Below are 23,537 nucleotides of genomic sequence, written 5' to 3'. Positions count from 1 at the left end.
GAGAGCCATTGTCGGTCTCTCTCCCTCCTCTTGCATCTTTTGAATTCTACTTTCTGTTTTCCTGTAGTTCCCATGCATCCCATTTTGCTGTTCCCTCTCATGCCTCCACTCCCATTTGCCCCATGTGGTGCTCCCAGGCACGGGATGCATTTCTTCTTCAGCCTGTCCACCTTGCAGGAAAGCCTTTGAGAGCTTGAAAGATGAGGAGGGAGGGGTTGTCCTCAGACCTTCCCCATTTTGCACTGCAGCTACACATGTCTTGGTGTCCTCTGGCAGCGCCTGGGCTGCTGCAGATGCTGGAGCCACTCTCCAGCCTGGGACACTTGCTCTGTTCCAGTAGGTCACCTTGTCTTCTCTTTGGTGTGTGCCACTGCATCTTGCTTCTTTTCCCTTTGACAAAAGTTCAGGCAGACTGGTCTGACTCGTCTTGCAGGTGGCAGATACCTCGTTGGGGCTTTCCTGCCTTCCCCCACCTCTTCTCTCCAATCTCTCCTCTGATCACTGATGTGCTGGCTCTTTCCATGCCATGAAGTTGTACCATGGGCCCCTCCCCAGCCTCTCCACGGGCAGCCCGGGCCCTGGGGAGGAAGCAGGCAGGAGACCTGATCTCGACCTCTTCAAGGCTTAGATCACAGCCCCTGAGGACATGGAGGACCTGCTCAGGGTCAGAGACTCACCTGCCCATCTAGGCTCTTGGTTTGGGGCGTGGCTTTGCCCCCAGGGTCTGTGCCAGCCCCGTATGCCATCCAGGCACCACTGTGTGGGTCTGCACCTCCAGCAGCTCCCTGAGCCCAGCACCCAGGCTGTGCTGGCCTTGTCCCGGGGCTGTCTGCAGCAGCCCTCCACCTGGAGCTGCTCCACCCAGCACAGCTCTGCTCGTTCATGGGGCTGCTGGGGCTCGGAAGGGAGTGCTGGACACTGAGACCAGAGCTTGGGGTCAGAGGCAGCAGGTCCCTGCTGTGCTGCTTTCCTTTCTCTGGGAAAGCAGTCTTCATGAAAATGGCAAATTTTTGAGTGATTGCAGGAGCACGTGGTAGAAAGGGAACTTCTGATTTGTCGGTTCCTGTGTGAAATATGAAGATCAGAGAAGGGCTGCAGGACCACATGGAAAAATGGGAAAAAGAGGATTACTAGTGTAGTTCTGGAAACAGGGCTCGTGACAGGGAGAGGTCCCGGGGCCAGCCTTCTTGTACTGAAGACTCTGCTGACCAGCCTGGGCCAAGGTGCCAGCCAGCACATCCCAGGAATTTCTGTTTGGTGGCTGCAGCATGGATGACCAAGTTTTTGGCTACCTTAACTGCGCCTGGGGAGAAGTGACCAGCATTGCCTGACTGGAGAATATTTCTGCTGTCCTGCTGCATCTCTGGCCTCCTTGTAGCAGTCATTACTCCAGGGCTCACTGCAGGCCCAGCAGAAGCCACTAGGAAGCCACTGCAGAAATCCTCGCTGTGGGAGTCATCAGAAATGAAGGCAGACCTGGGCTCCAAGCAGATTTTGCCTCTTCCCATACTTTTCCTTGCCAGGACCCAATTTCTTTAAGCAATGAAAAACCTGTCAGGCTTTGTCCAAGGGGAAGAAAGGAAAGGTCACACAGCTGCATGGAAAGGAGACCTGGCAAGATGTCTTGCCAAAGACTGGCCTGAATGCTCATGGAAAGGCAAGCTAATTAGTTTGGAAAGCAAGATGAAGAGCAATCTGTCTGTCTGAGGAGCAGCCTGGGAGCATGGACCCCTGTGTGCTGGGGGTGCAAAGGGTCGGGCTCCTGGCAGGGATCCATTGCCATCAGGCTCTGGAGAAATGGAGATGAGAGTAGAGCTGTGTCCCACACCCCATGTTCACAGATCAGGGACGCTCAGCTGGGGCAGGGTCAAGGAGAAGATGTCACACTATGTCCCACCAAAACCTGCCAAGCCCTCTCCTGAAGGCACCATCAGGTTGCTGTGACTGGCCTGGCCACAGGGGCTGCTCCCAGGAGGTGCTGGGGCTCTGTGCAGGCTGCTGCAGGGTCAGGCCTCTGAGCAGAGGCTGCAGGCCCTCAGCACGCTGCCTGCCCGAGAGAAAACCTCCAGCAGTGGCTGCCCTGCCCTGGGTTCCTCTGGGGCCAGGCAGCACCAGCAGCTGGGGCAGCAGAGCAGGGGAGGAGCAGGATCTGTGCTCCAGCCCGATCTCTCCGGGGTCAGTGCAGGCCCTGAGCCCCGCTGGCATGCTCCAGTCAGTAGCATGGAGACCACCAAGCAGTGAGCCCCACTAGCCATGCTTAGGGCCAGCTTACGGGAGCCCTGGTCTCAGGTAGCTGCACCTCCCAGGGCCACCCGTGTGCTGCAGAGCCATGAGGTGCCCTGGCCCCTCCCCAGGGACCAGGTAAAAGCTGCAATGCCATCCCATGTTCACCATTGCTTCATATTGCCACGCTTTGAGCCAACACGGGACTTAGAGAACTGTATCTTTCTCTTTTGGATGTCAACAGAGCTCAGGAAGCTGCTCCCTCCTCTCAGGAGGTGAGAGGTTCAGCTGAGACACCTCACTTTGTGTGGACTCTCTGAGGGTGGACAGGACTGTAATGCTGATAGTGATGCTAGTAATGCTAATACTCTTAACTGTAACAGTTTGCCTTTATCCAGCACTTTCCGTACACAACATTTTGTCCTTTACTTCCACAGTAATTCCATGGAACCCCCACCACTTAGGCCCTTAGATTCTTTCTGAGCTTAAGATAAAAATTCCTTGCTGAAGAACCCCCTAGTCCCCCAAGGGAAAATGCAACTGCATCGCACCAGCTGTGCCACTCAGGCTTTGCTCTCAGATTGCTCCGTGATGCTCCCGTGAGAGCTGAGGCACAATCTCTCCTGATAGTGGTTTTTGCGAGCTCCAGCGTTATAGAGACCCTTTAGCAAACAGTGGAGGAGGAGGTGGATGTTGGATTGCTTTACTACACGTCATTTTCAACTGTTTATAATATTCTTCTGTGTCTACATATTTTCTCTGTGCACATTATTCATCAGAGTAAAAAAAGGAACTATGAAAACCTCGACCAACTTTCCTATGACAACAAGCGAGGACCCAAGGTATATATGCATGGAAATGCACGCCGCCCACCAACCTAACTAGCAAATGAAAAATAGCCACAGCCAACAGAAAAATAAAAAAATAAAAAAAATAAGAAAGAAAAAAAAAGAGAAAGAGAAAAAAATAAAAGAAAATAAAGAAAAAAAAAATCCATGACTATGTTTCTTGGTAGCACGTTTTTATGTTGAGATAGTTTGGTTTGGACTTGAGAATGGAAACTTAGCCAGCTGACCCTGGAAGGATTTCTTTTTGAAACATGCATGTGAACCAGTAATTAACTTGCAAGTTCTTTTTTTTTTTTTTTTTGAAAAGTTGAACCAACCCCCTTTCCTCCCCAAAGGAAACAGTTCCTTGGTGTAAGTTGCTCACTTTGATTCCCAAAGGTTAACCCTGTGCAATATGTTTTTTCCATTTCCCATGTTTTTGAAAAACAACACTCGTTTGAGTTTTCAATTGCATTTCAAAGCCTTTTTCTCTTTCCTGTACAATGCACGCCTCTTTTTGGGTCTTGATTGACTTCAGTTTGCATGCACAGTGCAAAAAAAAAAAAAAAAACCAAAAAAAAACCAACCAAAAACTACCAAAAAGCCAAAACCTTAAAAGAGAAAGGAAGGAAGGAAGGAAAGAAAGAAAAGAAAGAAAGGAAAGAAAAAGAAAAAAAATAACTATAACCAGTCTTATTTATTGGACTTTTGTGCAGTTTAATGAATTCTCTTGACCCTTTTCTAGATAGCATGGCTCTCACCACCAGTCCTGGGGCTCACTCACTAACCAACTTTGCTCACACTCATCACAGGCTGAGAAAGTGCTTCAGTTTGACCCTGGGACCAAAAATGTGACAGCGCTGCTGCTGGAGGCGAAGGAGCTGGAGGCCAGGGTCATCATCCTCTCTGCCAGGTGAGGCCATGCTGCCCCTTCCCCTCCCCGCTCTGATTTCCTCTCTCCCAACGCTGCCCAGCGCTGGAGTCAGTGGGTTTGGGGTTTGACAGCCTTCCAAGGAGCCTGAGAGAACCCCCACAGACAGCCCCTGTCCCAGGCAGCTGAGGGTGCCGAGGGTGCTGCTGGCTGGGCAGTGACATCCCCAGCGCGGCTGCCGTGCCTGGCTGTGCTGCAGGAGCAGCCCTGGTCACTGATGGTGTGTCCTGGTCCAGCTGGGAAGGAGGGCAGCCTGATGGCCCCGAGCCTGAGGCACGACGAGCAGATGCGCAGGTGCTCAGCAGCGCCGGGAGCTGTGGGATCAGGCGAAGCTGAGACAAGGGTCCCGTTGCATCGAGGACTGAGCCGTTGCCCAGTAGTCAGAGTCACCCGGGGTGGCACTGCCGCAGCCTCGGCTCTGACAGCGGGGCTGCCCGGCAGCCGGAGCCCCACGGCCGTTCCCTTCCTGTCGTTGCAGCGAGGATGACGCGGCCACGGTGTACAGATCAGCAGCCATGCTCAACATGACGGGCTCGGGCTACGTGTGGCTGGTGGGGGAGCGGGAGATCTCGGGCAATGCCCTGCGCTACGCCCCGGACGGTAGGCACCTCCCGGGCCCCGTGCCGCTCCGCCGGGCTCGGAGGAGCCCGAGAGGGCGGGGATGAGCGGCCCTGCCCTCGCCGGCACCCCTCGGGCTGCGGGAACGCGGTGCCGCGCTGCTCCCGAACGGAGGGTCCCGCACTCCGCGCTCCGCTCCCTCCGCCTGCGTGGGGACCCGGCCTTGCCCACCTTGGGGCTGCCGCTCCCCAGATCCGTGTCACGGCGCCTTTGCAAGCTGCCTGTCACCCGGGAAGGCTTGGGCGGGGCCCTGGGGATGGAGCTGGGGGTGCCAGGGTGTCAGCCCGTAGCCGTGTGCTCGCTGTTCCAAGAGCTGGGAGCGGGAGTGGCGCTGGAGCGGCCAGTGATCCCAGGAATGCTGAGCCGCCTCCCCCTCTGCCGCGGCAGGAGTGATCGGTTTGCAGCTCATCAACGGCAAGAACGAGTCAGCGCACATCAGTGACGCTGTCGCCGTGGTGGCCCAGGCCGTGCACGACTTGTTCGAGAAGGAGAATATCACAGACCCACCGCGGGGCTGCGTGGGCAACACCAACATCTGGAAGACAGGACCCCTTTTTAAGAGGTATTGGGGAAAGGGTCCTGCTGGAGGCAGCAGAGGACCTGGTGGGGGAGAGCTGGAAAAGGTGGGAGCATGTGGAAAAGGTGCAGGAGGACATGGTGGCTTTGTTCAGGGCCACTAAAGCTTTGGAGCATGTGGCACAGGGCTGCCTGGACTGTCCTGCATGATTTGGATGTGAGGGCTACATCTCTCCTAGGAAACTCTCCCAGGCACAAGCTCAGGCAATGGCACCCAATTTTTCCAGGCTGTTTAGGCATCATCTTGGTGCCTGGCACCAATTCAGTGCATGCCAACCCATGCTACCCTGAGCAATGCCTACACAGCTGAGATGTGTGGGCAGGGAATGACTCTAGGAGGAGAAGATTGGGGACCATGGGCCTCCTCCAGTCTGGAGCTTAATTCCATGGGTGGAAGTGGGAGAGAGGGGGGTTCTGCCCAGTCAAGGCAGGGGGATATTTCTGTCCCATTTTATCTCAGTGCTGCTGACACATTTCCTGCTGAGCATTCCAAGGGCTGTGGCATGCTCCAGTGCTGCACGCAGGGCTTGGTGGCAGGAGCTGTCCATGCATGGGACAGGTTGCCTTGGCTGTAGCAAACCCTGGTGCTGTGGATGTGGAGGCTGGAGTGTCACAGATGGGAGCATGTGCCTGTGGGGTGCTGCTGCCAGAGCAGGGGGATCAGCAGGTCCTGCAGGCACTTCCAGACCCCAATTCCTGCATCACTGCAGCTGCTGGGGCCACAGGGGCTGGGCCTTGGTGCAGCAGCCACTCCCTGCAGACCTGGGTTCTATTGAGCATGAGACCTGCAAAGCCTGGAGATGGTTTTAGAGGCATTTCTGGCATCCCCTGCAGTGAAGTCTCTGGCAAGAGCGAGTCAAAGGTGTTCTTCACAAGTGGCTCAGGCAATCCTTGTGTGTCTCTACTATCACCTTTCCAGGGTTTGGGGGCTGTTTCTCTCCTTGGTGGTGTTTGTGTGTGCCTGGGCCACTGGCCAGGCTGGGATGGGCAGATGCCAGGCACAGCACCTAAGCTGTAGCGATGGCCACAGCTCCCAAGGAACCCCAAAGGAAAGTGTCCTTGGGTGCTGTGGGATGGATCATTCCAAAGAGAAGTGGGACTGATCTGGTGGAGAACAAGGGGTAATGACAGCAGATATGGCAGAGAACATTTGGGAAACTGATTCCACCCACCAGGAGGGGATGACCACGGGTCTATGAACAGACCATAGGTAGCCTTGGCTGGACTTGTACAGGGTAGTGAGCTTATGGCAGGTAACTGAGAGGGAGCATTTGCCTTTCTGATGCCTTGTGAAGCATCTCAGTAGCATAGCAGGTGTTCTAGGTTGTCCCAGCTGTGTTTCTCTCCATAGGGTGTTGATGTCCTCCAAGTATTCAGAGGGTGTCACCGGCCGGGTGGAGTTCAACGAGGACGGGGACAGGAAGTTTGCCAACTACAGCATCATGAACCTGCAGAACCGGAAACTGGTCCAGGTTGGGATTTACAACGGCAGCAATGTACGTGCAGGCCTGGCCTGGGCGGGGAGGGGTTGGGCACTGGGGTGTCCACCTTGGCCTCATGTCCATCTGCTTCCTCCGGGATCCATCTCAGGTCCTGACCAACGACAGGAAGATCATCTGGCCAGGCGGGGAAACCGAGAAACCTCAGGGCTATCAGATGTCAACCAAGTTGAAGGTAAGAGCAAATGGCATTAGGGGCAGAGCTTCTCTGCTCTCTGCGTGCTGGGCAGTGACTTCATCTGCCTCCCACTTCCATGGCTGCTCTGCAGTTGGCAGCAGCATTTGCAAGGCCAGGAGAGGATATGAGAGAGAAATAGAGAAGGTACTGGAGCATGTTCAGAGCACAACTTTCAGCTGGAGTCAACCTAGACAGGGCAGCAGGCATCCTTGGATTTGGAAAGAGACAGGTGGGAAGTGGATATGAGAGAAAACAGCACGGAAAGGTGGAGGAACAAGGTGCTCACCATTTCTCATGGGAGCCAGAGGACACCTGCCACAGATTTGTGAGAAATACAGGGATGGGGTCCTTTTGCCAAGGCATGGTTCAGCTCTGTTAGACAATGCAGAGACCAGGTGGAAACAGATCCAAAAGGAAATTAAACCCTCCTATGAAGGGTAAGCAGATTGGTGGCTGCAAGGCTAAACTCTGGAAATCCCTGAGGAGCTGATGGCCAGAAGCTGGAGGTAACACAGGCAGAAGGTCCCACCAGTCTTGCTTTGCTTCTCACGCTCTTCCTCTAAGTGTCACTCAGCAGCCCCTTTAGTGACTGGATCCCACTTTAGTGACTGGACCCTGGCCAGGCTGATCTTACCAGTTTGACCATTCATTTGTTGTACTGTTCATTTGTCCAGCAAGGGAAATCCCATTCCCACTGGCAGCATTGTCCCCGCAGAGGTGCTACGGGTACCTTGTGATTGCTGCTTTTCTGAAAGGTCCAAGGCAGGACTGAAACACCTGCATTAACTTGGGGCAGTGTCTGGAGCCCCTTTCCAGGCACTAGTCCTGGCTGTGTCTCCCATCAGTCTCCTGTTAGGGAAAGAGATTTTGAGGCTCAGCTGAAAGGGCCACATGAAGGAGTTCACTCCTCACCTTGGATGCAGGGAAAGTAAATTCTTGGTGTTCTTCTTGGCAATGCTGTGTTAACAGTTGGATTTTGTGATCTTAAAGGTCTTTGCTAGCCTAGAGGATTCTCTGATTCCACATGCCAAAGCCAGGTCCTGGTGCTGGGCTGAGATGGCAGCTGGGGAGGGCACCACGGCTCGTGTGGGGAGGGCAGCCCAGCTCCCACCATGGGAATGTAGCTCCGGAGGGAAACACACACCAGAGGGTGTCTGTGCTTCACCTCACAGATTGTGACCATCCACCAAGAGCCCTTTGTGTATGTGAAGCCCACTCAGGCAGATGGGACGTGCAGGGAGGAATTCACCATCAATGGAGATCCTGTCAAAAAGGTCTTCTGCACTGGACCCAATGAGACCATCCCAGGTAACTCAGTCTGGTGGGGACTGCCATTCCAAGAAGGGGTCTCGGGGAGGGTGCTCAGTCACACAAGAGTCCTAGAGGATGAGACACAGAGAAGTGACAGCACAGCTGGCCCCTACCCCTCACCCATCAGCTCAGCCTCACAGCAGCGCTGTGCAGGAGTTGGGCCCTGGGATCCAGGGGTTTGAGCCCAACAGACTCCTGCCCACTGTCTCTCTTCTGGATGGGCTCTGGAGCAGGTTTGAGGGATTGCTTCCCGAATTTCTGTCTCCTGACATGTTCCAATTCTCTCTGCCTTGATCTCCAGCAGCAGCAAGGACTCCAAGGCACGTTAGCATGTGCTACACTGACACAGCACCAGTTTCAAACTGTCACAGACACTGAGTCAGGATCAGGAGTGAGCACCTGGTGTGGGGTGGGAGCTGCTCAGCAATGCCAGGCTTGCCAAAATCTACCTGAAGGGCATCCCCTTGGCTCATCACACCTTCCTGTGCACAACACCCCCCCAGAGTTGTGTCCTGGGCTGTGTTCAGCCTGCTGAGCTCATGTCAGGACTCTTCCAGCACGTGCACTGAGCCCTCTCCTTGCCCTGCTGTGGGTGGGCAGCATCCCCTCTCAGCCCACCTCACTGGGACATGGCAAAGGAACGGGACCCTTTGTCCCCAGCCTGCCCACACCCACAGTGCTGGAGGCAGGTAGATGGCCCTGAAGGATAACATGGTTCCATCCCACATGGAGCCAGAGCTGTGGGGTGGCTGCTCTCACTGGGCACCGGGGGATGCTGTGTGGGGTCCCTGGCTGGGCTGTCCCCACCCATGGCCGTTCTGTCCCTCCCCCAGGCCGTCCCACCGTGGCACTGTGCTGCTACGGCTTCTGCATCGACCTGCTCATCCGCCTGGCAGGCGTGATGAACTTCACCTACGAGGTTCACCTGGTGGCTGATGGTAAATTTGGTACCCAAGAGCGGGTGAGTTTGGGCAGCCTGTGATGCTTCTTTGCCTGTATCGTGTTGAAACACCCCCATGCCCTTCTCCTGAGCAGGGTGGGGTGGAAGGGCAATGCAGGATTCCTAAAAAGTGCAGGGTCCTGGCTGGTGGGGGATGTGTGTCAGGGCAGGCGTCTGACCCAGCCTTGGCTTCCTGGCAGGTGAACAACAGCAACAAGAAGGAGTGGAATGGGATGATGGGGGAGCTGCTGAGCGGCCAGGCTGACATGATTGTGGCTCCCCTCACCATCAACAACGAGCGGGCTCAGTACATTGAGTTCTCCAAGCCTTTCAAGTACCAGGGCCTCACCATCCTCGTGAAGAAGGTATGGTCTGGGTGGGAGGTTTTGTAGAACACGGGAGGTGCCCGTTCCCCAGACTGCAGTGCCCAGAGCAGCCCCTGCAAATTCCAGGCTCCAGGCTGCTGGTTTTAATGCAGGCTCTTGTCTGCACCCACCTGACCCTTCCTGAGCAGCAGGAGCTTGGGGCAGGGCAGGGCCCCTGGAGGTCCCTCCAGGCAGGCAGGGTGCAGCTGGGGGGGTGCCAGCACTGTTCCCCTCTCTCCTGTGTGCAGGAAATCCCCCGCAGCACCCTGGACTCATTCATGCAGCCCTTCCAGAGCACGCTCTGGCTGCTGGTGGGGCTGTCTGTGCACGTGGTGGCAGTGATGTTGTACCTCTTAGACCGATTCAGGTGAGTGCACTTTGGGCCACTCAGGATCTGGAGGGGACAGTAAAGTGCTCCTGGGAACTGTCCCCTGGGTCCCTTGCTTGGGCATGTTTTGCAGCCCTTTGGGAGCTCTCACAGGGACTTAACCCACCTGCTCTGCCCCACCAGCCTTGGGCTGAGGCTCCTGGCCCCTCTGGCTGCCTAAGCTAAGGGATGTGGACATTGGAGTACCCAGCACATGGGGATGTGGGAACACACCTGTCAGATCAGGTGCTGTAGAGATACCTGACCAAGGGGACTGTCAGTTTCTGGGCTCTGAGAGAATTTCCTCTTGGCCTTCCTTGGCCCAGTGGCAGCTCCTCTGAGGGCACCTGTCCCTGCCTCAGCCCTGTGCCCGGAGGCTTTGATCGCTAATCTGCAGGGAGCCCTCTGTGCTGCAGTAGGAGAGGCTTGAGCAGGCCAGGGTCAGATGATCTTTCTGGTCTGGAGAGAGTGTGATGGGACCAGTACCAGTGTGAGCCAGACAGGGCTGCGGATCAGCACGGGGGATGTGCCAGGCAGTGGGACAGAACAGGGAAGAGCTGCCTGGGACCAGGCACAGTCTGTAGGAATGAGTGACACAGGGCTGCACCAGGACATGTAGGGCACAGTGGGGGGAGCCCTGGGAATCAGGGTGAGGCGAATGACAAGGGTTCTTCGTCTCATTTTCCAGCCCATTTGGTCGGTTCAAAGTAAACAGCGAGGAGGAGGAGGAAGATGCCCTGACTCTCTCCTCAGCCATGTGGTTCTCCTGGGGAGTCCTGCTGAACTCTGGCATTGGAGAAGGTGAGTCACAGCTCACAGCAGGACTGCTCTGCCCTGCAGCCCAGGCTCTGAGCTGGGCAGGCTGGGGGGAAGCCCCTGCCCTCTTCCACAGCCTCTCCCTCTCACATGGTCCCTGTGTGACCTCATTGCCTGAGACCTCCCTGGAGCAGGCTGGTAGGAGATTCAGTGATGATGAGTGGTGCACATTTGTGGCAGTTGTCAGGGCTTCCTGCCAGCCCCAGCACTGGATGGGAAACAGGGCAGGGAAATTTGGGCTGGATTCCCTGCCCAGGGCCACCCAGGGTCTCAGGGTGGCACACAGCACACCCTGGAAGGAGCTGGAGGCTTTTTTTGGTTTGGGCAATGCAGAGGCTCCTTGCACAGCTGCTGGCAGAGCAGATAGATGGTGCACATCTGCAGCTGCCATTGGGCTCATGTGGATTGACACAGCTTTGGCAATCAAGCCAAGCCCTCGTGGTGCCGCTCTAATCTCTCCTCTCTCCCTGCAGGTGCTCCCCGGAGTTTCTCTGCCCGTATCCTTGGCATGGTGTGGGCTGGCTTTGCTATGATCATTGTGGCTTCATACACTGCCAACCTGGCAGCCTTCCTGGTGTTAGACCGACCTGAGGAGCGGATCACAGGCATTAACGACCCCCGGGTAATGACCCCTCGCTTGCTTTCCCCTTCCCTGGGGCATATAACATAGCTTGTTGTTCCCAGAGCCCTGATTCACCATGGCTGTGATGTGTGCTGGGGGGCCAGACCCAGGGAGCTCAGCCTGGGCTGGTGCTGATGAGTCTGAACCCTTGCTCTGGGTGGGAATGGACAGACGTGGGCAGGGATCAGCAGGAAAACAACCTGTCCAGAAACAGCCTGTCTGCAGTCAAACTGCCTGCCAGTTCCTGGAGAGCCTCCTCTGACCAATGAGGAAACGATTCATTATGGATGAGTTATAACTAATGAAATCGTCCCTGCGGTGCAGTCAATACTCTCCACATGCCTGAATTCCATTTCCTTCTGGCAAAGACACAGACAACAGCTCATCAGCCCAGGCACGCAGGAATGTGCCCTGCAGCAGCATGGACCCACAGCATCCCCCACCCTGCTGTGTGCCCTGCCCACGGCACCGCCAGACCCACGGCATCCACAGGCCTCCTGCACCCTCAGTGCCATCGGGTCGCCATCCCATAGCATCCCCTGCCCCAGCACCATGGTCCCAGAGTATTCACTGCCCCGTGGCATCCTCTGAGGAGATCAAGGTCTTCTCTAGGGAACAGGTCCCTGAAGGAAATGGGAGATTAGGAAACAGCTTTGGGGTGAGAAAGTTTTGCTGGTGGAGGACAGAAAACATTGGAGCCCCGCCCTTGCCTTTCAGCTGCGCAACCCCTCGGATAAGTTCATCTACGCCACGGTGAAGCAGAGCTCTGTGGACATCTACTTCCGACGGCAGGTGGAGCTGAGCACCATGTACAGGCACATGGAGAAGCACAACTACGAGAGCGCTGCCGAAGCCATCCAGGCAGTGAGGGACAAGTGAGTAGGGCGGGACCTTGTCTGGCCACTCTGGAGGGGCCTCAGGGAGCTGCAGCTGGGTGGAACACGCAGGGCAAAGCTGGAGGGAGCTGTGGCCAAAGCATGGCTTGATGGGACCTTCCAGCTGGGGCTGGGTGGGATCTGCCCAGTCCTGGTGCGTCCCAGGTCTCGGTGGGGAGCACAAGGTCTGCGTGGGGGTGGCGCAGTGAGAGCCCTGGCCATGGCCTCCCTTTCTGGCCTGTTTTCTTCTTTCAGTGCAAGGCTGGGTGGCTTCAGTGTTCAAGTCAGGGCTGGGAGCACCCTTGCTGCTCCCACGGAGGCTGCAGACGAGCTGGGCTGCCCAGCCTGACCCGTCCTTCCTCCTGTGTGTCCAGCAAGCTCCACGCCTTCATCTGGGACTCGGCGGTGCTGGAGTTCGAGGCCTCCCAGAAGTGTGACCTGGTGACCACGGGGGAGCTCTTCTTCCGCTCCGGCTTCGGGATCGGGATGCGCAAGGACAGCCCCTGGAAGCAGAACGTCTCCCTGGCCATCCTCAAGTCTGTACACGGCTCTTGGCGTGGGGCTTGCCTCAAATGCTGCTGGCTGCACTGCCAGCCTCCCTCCAGACCTCTGCAGGGATAGGGGCACAGGGGGCTGCCCTTCCATCCTGACAAAGGGACATTGAGTGACCGGGGTGGGCACCCACAGCCTCGGCTCCGGCTCGCGGGGCTGGGGAAGCAGCCGGGAACTGGAGGAAGGGCAGAGCAGGGCAGGGAGCAGAGTCATGGCCAGCCAGGGGTGTAGGCAAAGCGGGCAGAGAGCAGCAGGGCCATCCAGCACAGGTCTGTGTGAGCAGGGTGTGGGTGCTGCCATCGCCCCACTCCTCCTTCAGGGCTCAGCCTGCCCGACTGCATTGCACTGCCCTGGCTGGGTCATGCAGGGCTTTTTTCTTTCAACTCTGGCTACTCCTGTTAGACAGGGATATGTCTGAGTCCAAGGCTTTTACACCAGCACTAACCTGCAGTGTCGAGTGTCACAGCCTGATATTATGGGTGAAAAGGGATTTCCTTGTATTACTTTGGCAATGTCACACTTGTTGCAGAGAAACGTCACAGTGGAGAAACAGGCAGCAGGGAAGGAGCAAGAGAAGGGAGGGAGTCCTGGGAGATTCATTTTAGGAGAGACAGGGTCAGGAGCCACCAGGGTCCTGCCCAAGATGCAGAGGTGAAAGGCCTGATGTCAGGATGTGGAAGATGGGCAAGACACAGGGAGCCATGGACCCTGTCTGGGGGATGATCTAAACATGGTGATGGGTGGCAGCAGGACAGATGGGACTTGGGACTACCATGTGAGAAGCCTGAAGAGGCCACAGGAGTCCTCAGTATCCTCCTGGGAGAGGGTGGGGAAGCCCAGGGCTACAGATGGCCCAGGAAGGTGGGGGGAGTGTACCAGGAACAAGAGGGAGGAAAGTGCAGGGAGCCTGTGGTGGGATGTGTGCTCTGTGCCCACTCCATCCCCACAGACTGTTCGGGCAGGTACTGTGAGGACATGGCTTATGTCCTCCCAGGCTGTGACACCAAGCTGTGACTCTGAGCTGTGACACCGAGCTGCTGGGGTGTCCCAGCCCCCACTGTGCACTGCAGGGAGCTGCCAGACAGCAGTGTCCTGACCTAGAGGCTGCTGGGGGTCACCAGAAAGGACTCGGGTCCATCATTGCCGGGGCTCCAAGTGGCCCTGGCAGGAAGAGAAACTGTGCAGGAGGAAACTGCTAAATGTGGTTCATGTCCACTCCCTGCAGCCTTCTCCAAGAGCTCTTGGAGCACTGACAGCTCCATCCTTCCTTGGGAGCACACCTTCCCCACAGCTTACACGTGGCTCTTTTGGCAGCAGGCACTGCCCCAGAGCTGCTGCAGGGGCAGTGGCAGTGGGGAGCTGTGGCTGCCTGCTCCCAGCACTGCACTGTGCCGTGTGTGCCCACGCAGTGCTGGCAGCCCCTGCAGACAGCCCACACACACTCTGTGCAAAGTGCACACACACAGCCAGCACATCCCTGGTTCCTGTGCTAGGAGGCTGCAGGCAAGCACAGAGCCCTAGGACGGAGGGCACAAAGGCACAAAGAGTGCGTGCCCCAGCTGCCTGTGGCTGGTCCCCAGTGACTACCCTGTCCTGTCTCCATGTCCTTGCAGGTCTCACGAGAACGGCTTCATGGAGGATTTGGACAAGACTTGGGTGAGGTATCAAGAGTGTGATTCCCGTAGCAATGCCCCAGCAACACTCACCTTTGAAAATATGGCAGGTTTGTTCTGCAAACCTCTTTCTCCCCCTTCGCTGGGTAGCCTGCTTTTGCTCAAGACACCCTTCCCAGGGCTCTCCTCTCAGGCCAAATCTCTTGTCCTTCTGGGTTTGTTCTTTCCTAGTGCTGGGAGGCTGCTGAGGTGGGCTGCATTCCCACCCTGCTCAGAACAGTTCCACAAAGCTTCCTCCAACTTCTCTGGGTGCCCGTCTTGCCAGTGGGGCTGCTGTGGTGTGAGCATGGCTCCCTTCCCTCTGCCCTGGCCAAACTGTGGCTGTCACAGTGCCATCAGAGCTGGCACCAATGCAGAGAGGAGAACAGCACCTCGGGGGAAGCGAGTGAGAACCCTGCTGCAGGAGGGGGCTGAAGGCCAGGGGCAGCCCCCCAGTCCTGAGGAGCCCTGGGCAGGGCCAGAACAAGGATAATTGATATAGAGGGGTTTCATCTTGCAAAGACTGTGAGAACCCTGAGACAGGCTCTCCCTTTGCAGGTGGTGCTGCTGGTCCTAAAGCCAGACAATGCAGTGATGAGGGATGAGGGCTGTGGGATGGGACCCCATCTGCACCAGCACTGCTGGCCAGTTACAGGCAATGGAGAAAAGGGGTACTTTTCTCCATCTCCTCAGACACCACTCCAGAAATGTCAGCCCCAAGGGTTGCAGGCATCCAAGGACAGCACAGAGCTCTGCGCATGGCTGTGCTTCCTGATGAGCACCAGGGCTGGGCTCTGGTGCAAATGGCCCCAAGGTCCTGGGGATGGGGTCTGCCCTGGGGCTTGCCGTGCCTGGGCCCAGCAGTGCTGCAGCTCAGTGCCCTGTGCACCCCCAGAGATGGCACTGACACCCCTCAGGTGCCCGGGCTACGTTCCCCTCCCGGCCCTCCAGGACTGTGGGGAGATGGCAGGGGGACCCCGGGTTGGCAGATACTCCCATCGCTGAGCATGATGCAGAAGAAATGAGGGGGCGTGTTGCAATTCCACTGCCTCCTGTAACTTTCCTGCTTATTTCAGGTGTGTTTATGCTGGTGGCTGGAGGTATTGTTGCCGGGATATTTTTAATATTCATAGAGATAGCTTACAAAAGGCATAAGGACGCGCGGAGGAAGCAGATGCAGCTGGCGTTTGCGGCCGTTAATGTGTGGAGGAAAAACCTGCAGGTAGGACAAACCGTTTTTAGAGCAAATCTCCACCAGGTGCGTTTTCCATTCCTTCACCAAATCAGTGAATGCAGAGCTGTGGATTAGCATGGGGCCCCTCTGTCCCCCACCCCACCCCTCGTAGCTCCAGCTGGGTTAACTGGGTGCCTGTTAAGCTGTAGGGTAGTGTCCCTATCCTTTCCCCGGGAGCTGCCCCTGCGTGATGCTGTCTCTCTCAGCAAAGCTCCAACAGGGCAGAGGCCTGGCTCAAACACCCCCAGTGGAGCTCGGGGTGGGGACTTTGCTCTGCTGGGGACCACGTGGCAGAGCCACACCTTGCCCTGGCTGAGCAGGCAGTGCCAGCATGGTTCCTTGCAGGTTCTGCCCTGCAGCCCGGCTCCAGCTGTGCTCACCAGCAGATGGGAAGGTCAGCCTGCTGCCACTGACCATCCCTGCCCGGTGCTCAGGTGGAGGAATGCTCCAGGGATTGTTTCTGTCACCTCCCCTCCCCTTCCCTGCCGCTCTGCAGCAGCGTGGTAGCCCTTGCCATACCCAGGACCAATTCCAAAAAGAGGTGGTGCGTGCTCTTGTCCTTTGGAGACAAGGACATCTCCCCACACAGGAGCCAGCAGTGCTGGTCCCTGTCAGTGCCAAGCCTCCCTTGGTCTCCTTTTATGGGGCTGTTGCTCTCCCAGGCTTCTCCTGCTCCTGGAACATCTCTGTGCCGCTCAGGCAGGGAAGCCCAGGAGGTTCAGAGGTGCCTGGCAGGTACACTGAGCCGTGGGCACATCTGTGGGCCACCAGCCTCACAATTCCCTTCCCCTGCTGCTTTTGGGGCTGAGCCCCACAGTGCCCCTGACCCCAGTGTAGGGCAGCTGGAGGCTCTGTCTGAGTTGCCCAGGCTGGTTTTTCCCTTGGGGAAGCACAGCGACGTTCAAAGAGTGAGAGCTCCTTTAGGTGGCTAAAGGACACTGCCGCTCGGAGCAGAGCCAGCAAGGCAAAGAGAGAGAAGGAGGATCGGGGACCCCGCGAGGAGCCCGGCGGGGCCCTGGGGAGCAGCGCTGGCTGGGGCTGCGGGGGGGCTGCCTGAGAGCAGCGAGGGGAGCACGAGGCCGGGCTGCTGCATCCTGAGAGCTCGCTGGGTTCAGTTCACCGGAAAGAGTCTCGGAAAAGCCATTTCTCAAATTTTTTTTCTCCTTTTTTTCCTTTTTTTTCCTTTGCTTCCAAAAAGCAGCAGCACCAAGGGGGTTAAGGCTGCTGGGACAGAGCACACTAGTCGCACTGCCATTTTTCACTTGCCAACCTTCTAGAAAATACTGCACTGGGTCCTTGGGCAGAGTCTGTGGGACTGTGAGCAAAGCATGCTGCCCTGTGGGGGTAAACAGCCTCATGGTAAAGAGCCGTTTGACATTGTAAGACTTTTCCACAGGAGGAAACGTCAGAGCACTAGTATCTGGTACATTGCTAGAAGGTAGGCAAGTGGAAAGATTTATTTGTTAAAACAAACAAACAAAAATAATGGTTTTTGGGATCACAGTTTTGCCATGGCTATTTCCTGAGATGCCATGGAAGAAAAAGACATTTCATTCCATTCATCTTGCTTTCCTTTCCGTTTGTGCATGTCCGCAAAAGAGAGAACTGAGAAGGAGGAGCAAATGTATCCCCGAGCATGCTCTACGCACCAGCGGGATACATTTTGGTTACCCCCGTGCGGTAGCAGAGCCAGACCTGGTCACTCCGTCCCCCGTCGGAAAGGTCACACTCATTGGCACCAAAGCAATTGGGGAGGACTCGTTGCCAGCGCCCGGCGCCGAGCGCGGCCGGGCCCCCCGGCCCGCGGCCCCCGCACCATGGCGGCTGGTGCTCCCAGCCTGCGCCAACCAGGTCCGACTCGCTAACTCCAACGCCTACATTTTTCAGTTCTGTTTCTCTTTGAGTTCATCCCGACCCGACGACATCATGGCACTAACGCTTTGCTTCCTCCCTTTCTTTTCCTTTGTATTTTTTCTTTTACTTTTCTTTTTCTTCCAGTTTCCTTTTTGTTTTTTAGCCTGTTTTACTTTGGAAAACAAACCAAACCACCACCAACAACCACGTTCGGCTTTGCTCAACTGCATCATTTGAATTTTTGAACACATTTTTTTACAGAATATTCATACAATGACTTCTCTTTCAATGCAGTCCTCTCTCTCTCTTGTGGCACTAGGATTCAGCCTCAGAAAAGGCCCTGAGCACATTTTTTTTTTTAGTGGTAGGTGCAGCATCTCACGTCTCGGTCCAGCCAGGCTAGCAGTGGAAGTGAGGGGCAGGGTGCCAGGCAGAGCATCCCCAGGAAGCGAGGTCAGCTGTGCCGGCCTGACTGCAGACACCAGGAGAGCAGGGCTACCTCCCAGAGGGGTTCCCAGCGCTCCAGATGCGAGGCCGGCCCCCTGTAGCTGTAGCAGTGTGGTGGCTGTGCCGTAGCCCTGGGTCACGGAGGCCCTTGGAGGACTGGGAGTGGCAGAACACCTCCAGTAGCTTTCTCACCTAAATGAAGGCCATGACACGGGACAGTATTCAAATAGATGTAGAGTTTCCAACAACACACTAGAGATCTAATTACTTATACATATTCATTTTAGGATAGAAAAAGTGGTAGAGCAGAACCTGACCCTAAAAAGAAAGCCACTTTTAGGTCCATCACCTCCACCCTGGCCTCCAGCTTCAAGAGACGTAGGTCCTCCAAGGATACGGTAAGAGGAAGAAGAACAATTCTGCCCTCTCTCTTTCTCTCTCTTTCTCTCTTCTGCCATCCCATCGACTGCCACACACCCATCCCGAAGCTGCCAGTGTACATGCATAGCTCATGTTCGTCACCAGTCAGTCAGTCAGTCAGTGAGTCAGTCATCCCGTGTACCTGAAAGGATGCTGGGATCCTGGAGGGCAGGCAGGAGGTGGCTTGGAGTCCTGTGATGAGTTGGGAGATGCAACCGAGTTTTTGTTTTGTTTTTTTGTTTTCTTTTTGCCTGGATGATTTCTGATGTTCCTCTCTGTGCTTCGCTCACCTTTCCGGTGCTGACCTCTTGAAACTGATGACATTTTTTTCTTTTTTTTTTTTTTTTTTTTTTTATTTTTCTGTTCCTAAGTGTTCCTGTACCTGTTTGTCATTGTATGCCTAAAAAGAATCACCCTGATTTAATTTGGGCACCGTGTCACCTCACCAAGAGCCATGCGTGTCACACTCTCTACATGTGATTTTTGTTTGTGACAATTAGCATTCGGAATAGTCCTCACACAGGAGTGACAGCTGTCTCTGGTTATCATCAGCAGTAATGCAGCTCTAGAAAAGAGATGAAAAGGCTCCAAAGAGGAGGTTGTTAAAGACCCAGCCTTGGTTCAAACTTGTGTTTTCCGCTGCTCTCACATAACCAGAGAAAATTTCCAAATTGCTGCCTCTAAAGCCAGCTGTTTCCAAATGTGCAAATGTGTCTGCTCGTGCTGGAGCTTCAGACACTTCAGCGTCAGGTTGGGCTGTTGGTCTGTCGGACTGAGCCGTGTCCCTCTGCATGTCGCCGTCTGTTGTATGACACTCTGCACTGTGGCTACTCTGTTGTCTCGTGTGGCAGCGCCCGCTGCGTTTTGCTGCCCGACCTCCTGGCGCGACGGGCTTGCCAAGATCCCCTCCCCGGGGCGACCGGCGGGTTTGTGCCCGGGGTTGCTCAGAGCAGGTCCCCGCCAGGCTGCCCGAGGCGCAGCGGGGACGGGGGGACGGTGGCAGCGCCGGGAGATGTGGCCCCCGTGGCGGAGTGGCCCATCCCCAGCTGCAGGCTTGGGCGCCTCGGGGACAGCATGTGGTATTGCAGGGGGTCTCGGGGGCCACGGCTGTGTATGAGAAATGGAGGAGGCTGCCCTTGACACCAGCGCAGGCTCCATACCAAGAAGCTCCTGGAGCACCCCTGGAATGCGGCCCTGGGGACAGCTGAGCCCTCAGCTGGGCTCGACTGCCACCATCTCACACAAAGTGCTCCTCTCACTGTCACCTCGAAGCCTGGAAGTCATGGGGAGAACACCCACACTCTTCCCACTCATCATCTGTACCCCCAGGGAAGATGGGCATCCCGGTCATCTCCTGTGCTGCTTCTGTTCTCCCTGGGTGGCACCTTGTCCCAGTGATGCCCCCATGTCTGGGGTCCCCTCTCCCCACTGCTGCACCCCCTGAGCAGCTCTGCAGGGAGGTCACAGGTTGTGTCTTTGTGGCCTGAGCCATGACCAGCGCAGAGGAGACAGAGATGGGGTGGGTGGTGCAGGGGGTGGTGCAAGAGTAAGGAGGAGGAGGAGGAGGAGGAGGGACAAGCAGAATGCAGAGAAAATAGAGGGCAGAAAAATTGGCAGAAAGATCTGCATGTGTTGAGTAGACCCCCATGTTCTGTTGTGTTTGAACTACTCCACAATTAGGAAAACAAGGAGTCCTGCCCTGGAAGAGCAGCAACATGAGGGTGCCCTGGGCACCTGGGGGGACCAGTGCCACCGGTGAGCTGAGGAGAGGGGGAGAACCCAGGAAAAATGGGGCAGCTGGTGTGTGGCACCCCTGGTAACCCCCACATTGCTCCTTCTTCAGGGAATCATCCTGGTCCTAATCCTGCTGCATGGTGTGGCATCCATCCTACACCAACCAGCCCAGAGCCCTCTCTGCCCCCAGTGCCCTGAGCTGACCAGGCCCAGTACCCACCTGCACCACAGGTCCCATGGATGGGCAATGGAGCCATTCTCTCCCCTTCCTTGGGGTCCAGCAAAACACAGGGCTCCCCATGTTTGGGTCTCAGTCATGTTCTTCTTGGTACATTGATCATGAGCAAATTGTGGAGGGAGATGACCCCACCCATCCCAGAAGATGGTCCCCCGCTTTGGGGGCAGCTGCACAGTCAATTATTCCCCACTGCTCTGAAGCCTGTCACAATGCTCCGCCTGCCGTGGGGTGCCATGGCCAGGGTCCCAGGACACGTTCCCCAGGGAACTAGGCTAGCTGGGTCAAGAACAGGCCAATGGGGTGAACATCCAAGCCAATATGGCCAACTTGGAGGCTAGCAGCTATGGCAGGAAGTCCGTGGTGGAGCGAGCTTTGTGGTGATGTTGGGCAGACCTGCTGGTTGCTCTGCAGGGTGAGCAGCCAGGGGGAGCGGGGTGCTGCCACCAGCTCATGTCACAGCCTGTGCTTGGTGACCTCCACTTCCATGCGGCAGCCCTGGCTCAGAGACCCCAACGCCCTCCTGCTGGAAGGCCCCATGAGTCTGTAGCATGCTGGGGCACGTTGCCTGGGGTCCTTGTAAAGACGAGAAAGCAGCGAGGTGCTCTCTTTCATGATGCTCAGCAGAGCTGTGGGCCCGCACCAGGTCTTAGATGGGCAAGGCTGGAGAGCCCTTGGGGCTGGAAGGCCAGGCTGACCCCAGCCCCACGGGCTCTCCTGGCTGGCGAGTGAAAGACGCAGACCTGGCGGCCTTGCTTCTTTCCTTTCCGTTGTCGAGAGTTTTAAAAATGGATTCTGCTCTGCAGCCCTGCAGAATGGTCCCTCAGGAGTGCCAGAGAGACAGGCTGGCACCATGGAGCCAAGACAGCCCTGGGAAGCTTCCACCCCACTCTGAACGTCCTAGCGCCCACCATCACCCGAGCTGCACAGCCTCTCCGCGGCACATCATCCCCACCGCCCCAGGAGGAGATGCATGTGTTCCCCATAGGCAGCTCCTGCAACTCGAGTAGCACTGGCAGAGCTGACGTGTCCATCCATCGCAGCCACCCACGATACTGCAACCCCACAGACGCCATGTGAGACGCATAAACCACACAGACACCTCCGAGCCGGCACATTGCGTACAGACACGATCGAGGTGCACAGGTCCCTTAGCCCCCTGCATCGCCAGCCCCCGCAGAGCCACCCTGCCAGCCCCAGCCCCAGTGACACACGGCCCACGGCACCGCCCCGCCGCTGCCGGCGCTGGCCACGCTCAGCCTCACGGCCGTGGGGATGGTGCCAGAGCTGGGCAACAATAGAGGGGCTTCCTGGAAATTGTCACCTTTTCAGTGAAGGATCAGCTGTCCCAAAGCAAAACACTTCTTGGCTGAGAAAGAGCCTAGTTTTTGGCCCAAAAGAACCAAAAGTAGGTCAAAGACAACTTTTTTTTTTTTTTTTTTCCCTAAAGGGAAGTTGATATTTTCTACAGCAAGATCGCATTTAGCTGGAATTTTAATTTTTAATGGAAAAAAAACCACAACAACAAACTAAAATTCTTCCAGAAAATCTTCCACCAGCCAGGGACTACCATATGAGCCCAGTTAGGTTGAAGTCATTTTTAAAGACATTAAGTTCTTGTCTATATTTTCTTCCTGGTTGTCATTTAAAGTTTTTGGTGCCTTCACTTCACTTCCATATCTTAACATGTTTGAGTCTCTTCTACGGTTAATATTGATTAATTTCTTGGCTTTATAATGTTTGGTTTGGGGATTATTGCACCATCCCTGTAACATGATTTACCTTAAATTACTGATATGTGCTTCTAGCATTAGTCCTACTTTAACATAGTTTTGATATGACCGTTTTCTTGCTTTTTTTTTTGTTTTTCTTTTTTATTTTAATTTTAATTTTTATTATTAAAAATTGCATGCATGAACTTTACACACACAAAAAAAAAAGTAAATGAGAATGTTACCCTGTGATAACTCTGTGATTGGAGGAGATATGCTTTCAAATCAAAAGCCATGCTCTTGTATTTTAATTTTTCTGGCCAGATTGCCCATTTCGCTTGGTTGTGTTAGCGTTTCCCAGCCCCAGAGCTGTGCAGAGAGGCCAGAAGGCCCCAGCCTGCCCTGCTACACCACTGCAGCAGCCACACGCACACGTGCACCGAGGCACACACACTTACACAGGTACACTCCGCTTCTTCCACCGCCCTCACATCAGGCAGGATGTTTAACAAAGGACCTTTCTTCTACCCATTCATTTTTGTATCTCCAGTTCCTCCTTCTCCTCCACCAGTGAGTCACAGCCTCTCCCCTTTCCCAGTCACCTCTCCTCCCTGCCAGAGTCAAGCCCCATCCCATGAGCACACACCTCCCGGCAGCTCTGCCATGGAAACACTGCATTTAGCAGGAATCCAAATTTTTCATGAGGAGGGGGTCACTGCACCCGATTTTGGGAGAGAGGGGTGTTTTTTGGTGGGCTGCTGAATAGCCACAAAAAGCTCCCCTCAGGGCAGCAGAGTAACATCAGGATGGCCCCGGCCACTCTCTGTGCCAACAGGCGATGGCCAGGCTGTTGTGCCTTAGCAAGGCAAGGCCATGGCCAGGAATTCCCCGAGGCTCCACTGGAATCTTAGTCACTGCCCCAAGTGGCAGGGTGATCCCCTGAGAGGTGGCAGGGTGATCCCCTGAGAGGCTCCCGGGGTGTCAGCGCATCCCACCTTGGCACCGGAGAGACGGGAGCGCGCTGGCTCCCGGCCCTGCCGCAGCTGCTCCCACCGAGGGCTCCCGGGAAGCACAAATCTGGGGTGGGCAGGGCAGCCCCGAGGACCCCATGCAAGGCTCGGCGGGGTGGCAGGAGGCAGGGTGTGCAGCACACAGGGTAGCCACAGTGCCAGAGCTGCCGGCAGCGCCGCGAAGGCCACGGCCACCATCGACCAAAGCAGGGCAGGTGAAATCCGTCACTGAGGAGCCCCCCTGGAGCCCTCAAAACATCAGCCCTCCTGGGCAGGGTGGTGCAAGGGCTGGAAAAAATGTCACTGGCAAGGATCTGTGCTGCAGTACGTGAGACCCACAGAGACCCTTTCCTGCCCTGGCACCGGATTAGGACCCCAGAGAGCAGCGCAGGATGCTCCAGCCCACAGCAGGGCTGGACAAAGCTTCCAGGTCAGGGTTTGGAGTTTGGAGAGTGGAGCTGGGAGAGGAAGGGAGTTTGGAAGAAGGAAGGGAGGAAATAACTGCTGTAAATTCCTGCCTGGGGAGGAAGGACGTTTTT

General features: G+C 55.9%; 1 protein-coding gene across 18 annotated transcripts in view; it reads left to right on the top strand.

The window, feature by feature from the left end:
- GRIN1 (glutamate ionotropic receptor NMDA type subunit 1) overlaps positions 1-23,537 on the top strand; it is a 38,406-nt gene that overhangs the window by 12,558 nt on the left and 2,311 nt on the right. For 2 of the 18 annotated variants that reach the window (XM_038156383.1, XM_038156382.1), the window contains exons 4-21: positions 3,003-3,065; positions 3,863-3,963; positions 4,460-4,581; positions 4,987-5,161; positions 6,527-6,671; positions 6,766-6,849; positions 8,025-8,160; positions 8,997-9,124; positions 9,304-9,468; positions 9,717-9,835; positions 10,524-10,636; positions 11,125-11,273; positions 11,991-12,148; positions 12,523-12,684; positions 14,314-14,423; positions 15,429-15,574; positions 17,186-17,437; positions 18,175-18,285. In XM_038156383.1, the coding sequence (XP_038012311.1) occupies positions 3,003-3,065; positions 3,863-3,963; positions 4,460-4,581; positions 4,987-5,161; positions 6,527-6,671; positions 6,766-6,849; positions 8,025-8,160; positions 8,997-9,124; positions 9,304-9,468; positions 9,717-9,835; positions 10,524-10,636; positions 11,125-11,273; positions 11,991-12,148; positions 12,523-12,684; positions 14,314-14,423; positions 15,429-15,574; positions 17,186-17,437; positions 18,175-18,285 (2,439 nt within the window). Of the gene's footprint in view, positions 1-3,002; positions 3,066-3,862; positions 3,964-4,459; positions 4,582-4,986; positions 5,162-6,526; positions 6,672-6,765; positions 6,850-8,024; positions 8,161-8,996; positions 9,125-9,303; positions 9,469-9,716; positions 9,836-10,523; positions 10,637-11,124; positions 11,274-11,990; positions 12,149-12,522; positions 12,685-14,313; positions 14,424-15,428; positions 15,575-16,982; positions 17,025-17,185; positions 17,438-18,174; positions 18,286-21,082; positions 22,280-23,537 lie in introns of those variants that run through there. The other 16 variants (XM_038156391.1, XM_038156390.1, XM_038156386.1 and 13 more) reach the window with 13 other exon arrangements.

This window comes from Motacilla alba, chromosome 17 (genome assembly GCF_015832195.1).
Source record: "Motacilla alba alba isolate MOTALB_02 chromosome 17, Motacilla_alba_V1.0_pri, whole genome shotgun sequence".
NCBI lineage: Eukaryota > Metazoa > Chordata > Aves > Passeriformes > Motacillidae > Motacilla > Motacilla alba.
Note: the sequence above shows the minus strand (reverse complement) of the source record. Positions and strands in the feature narration are given on the sequence as shown.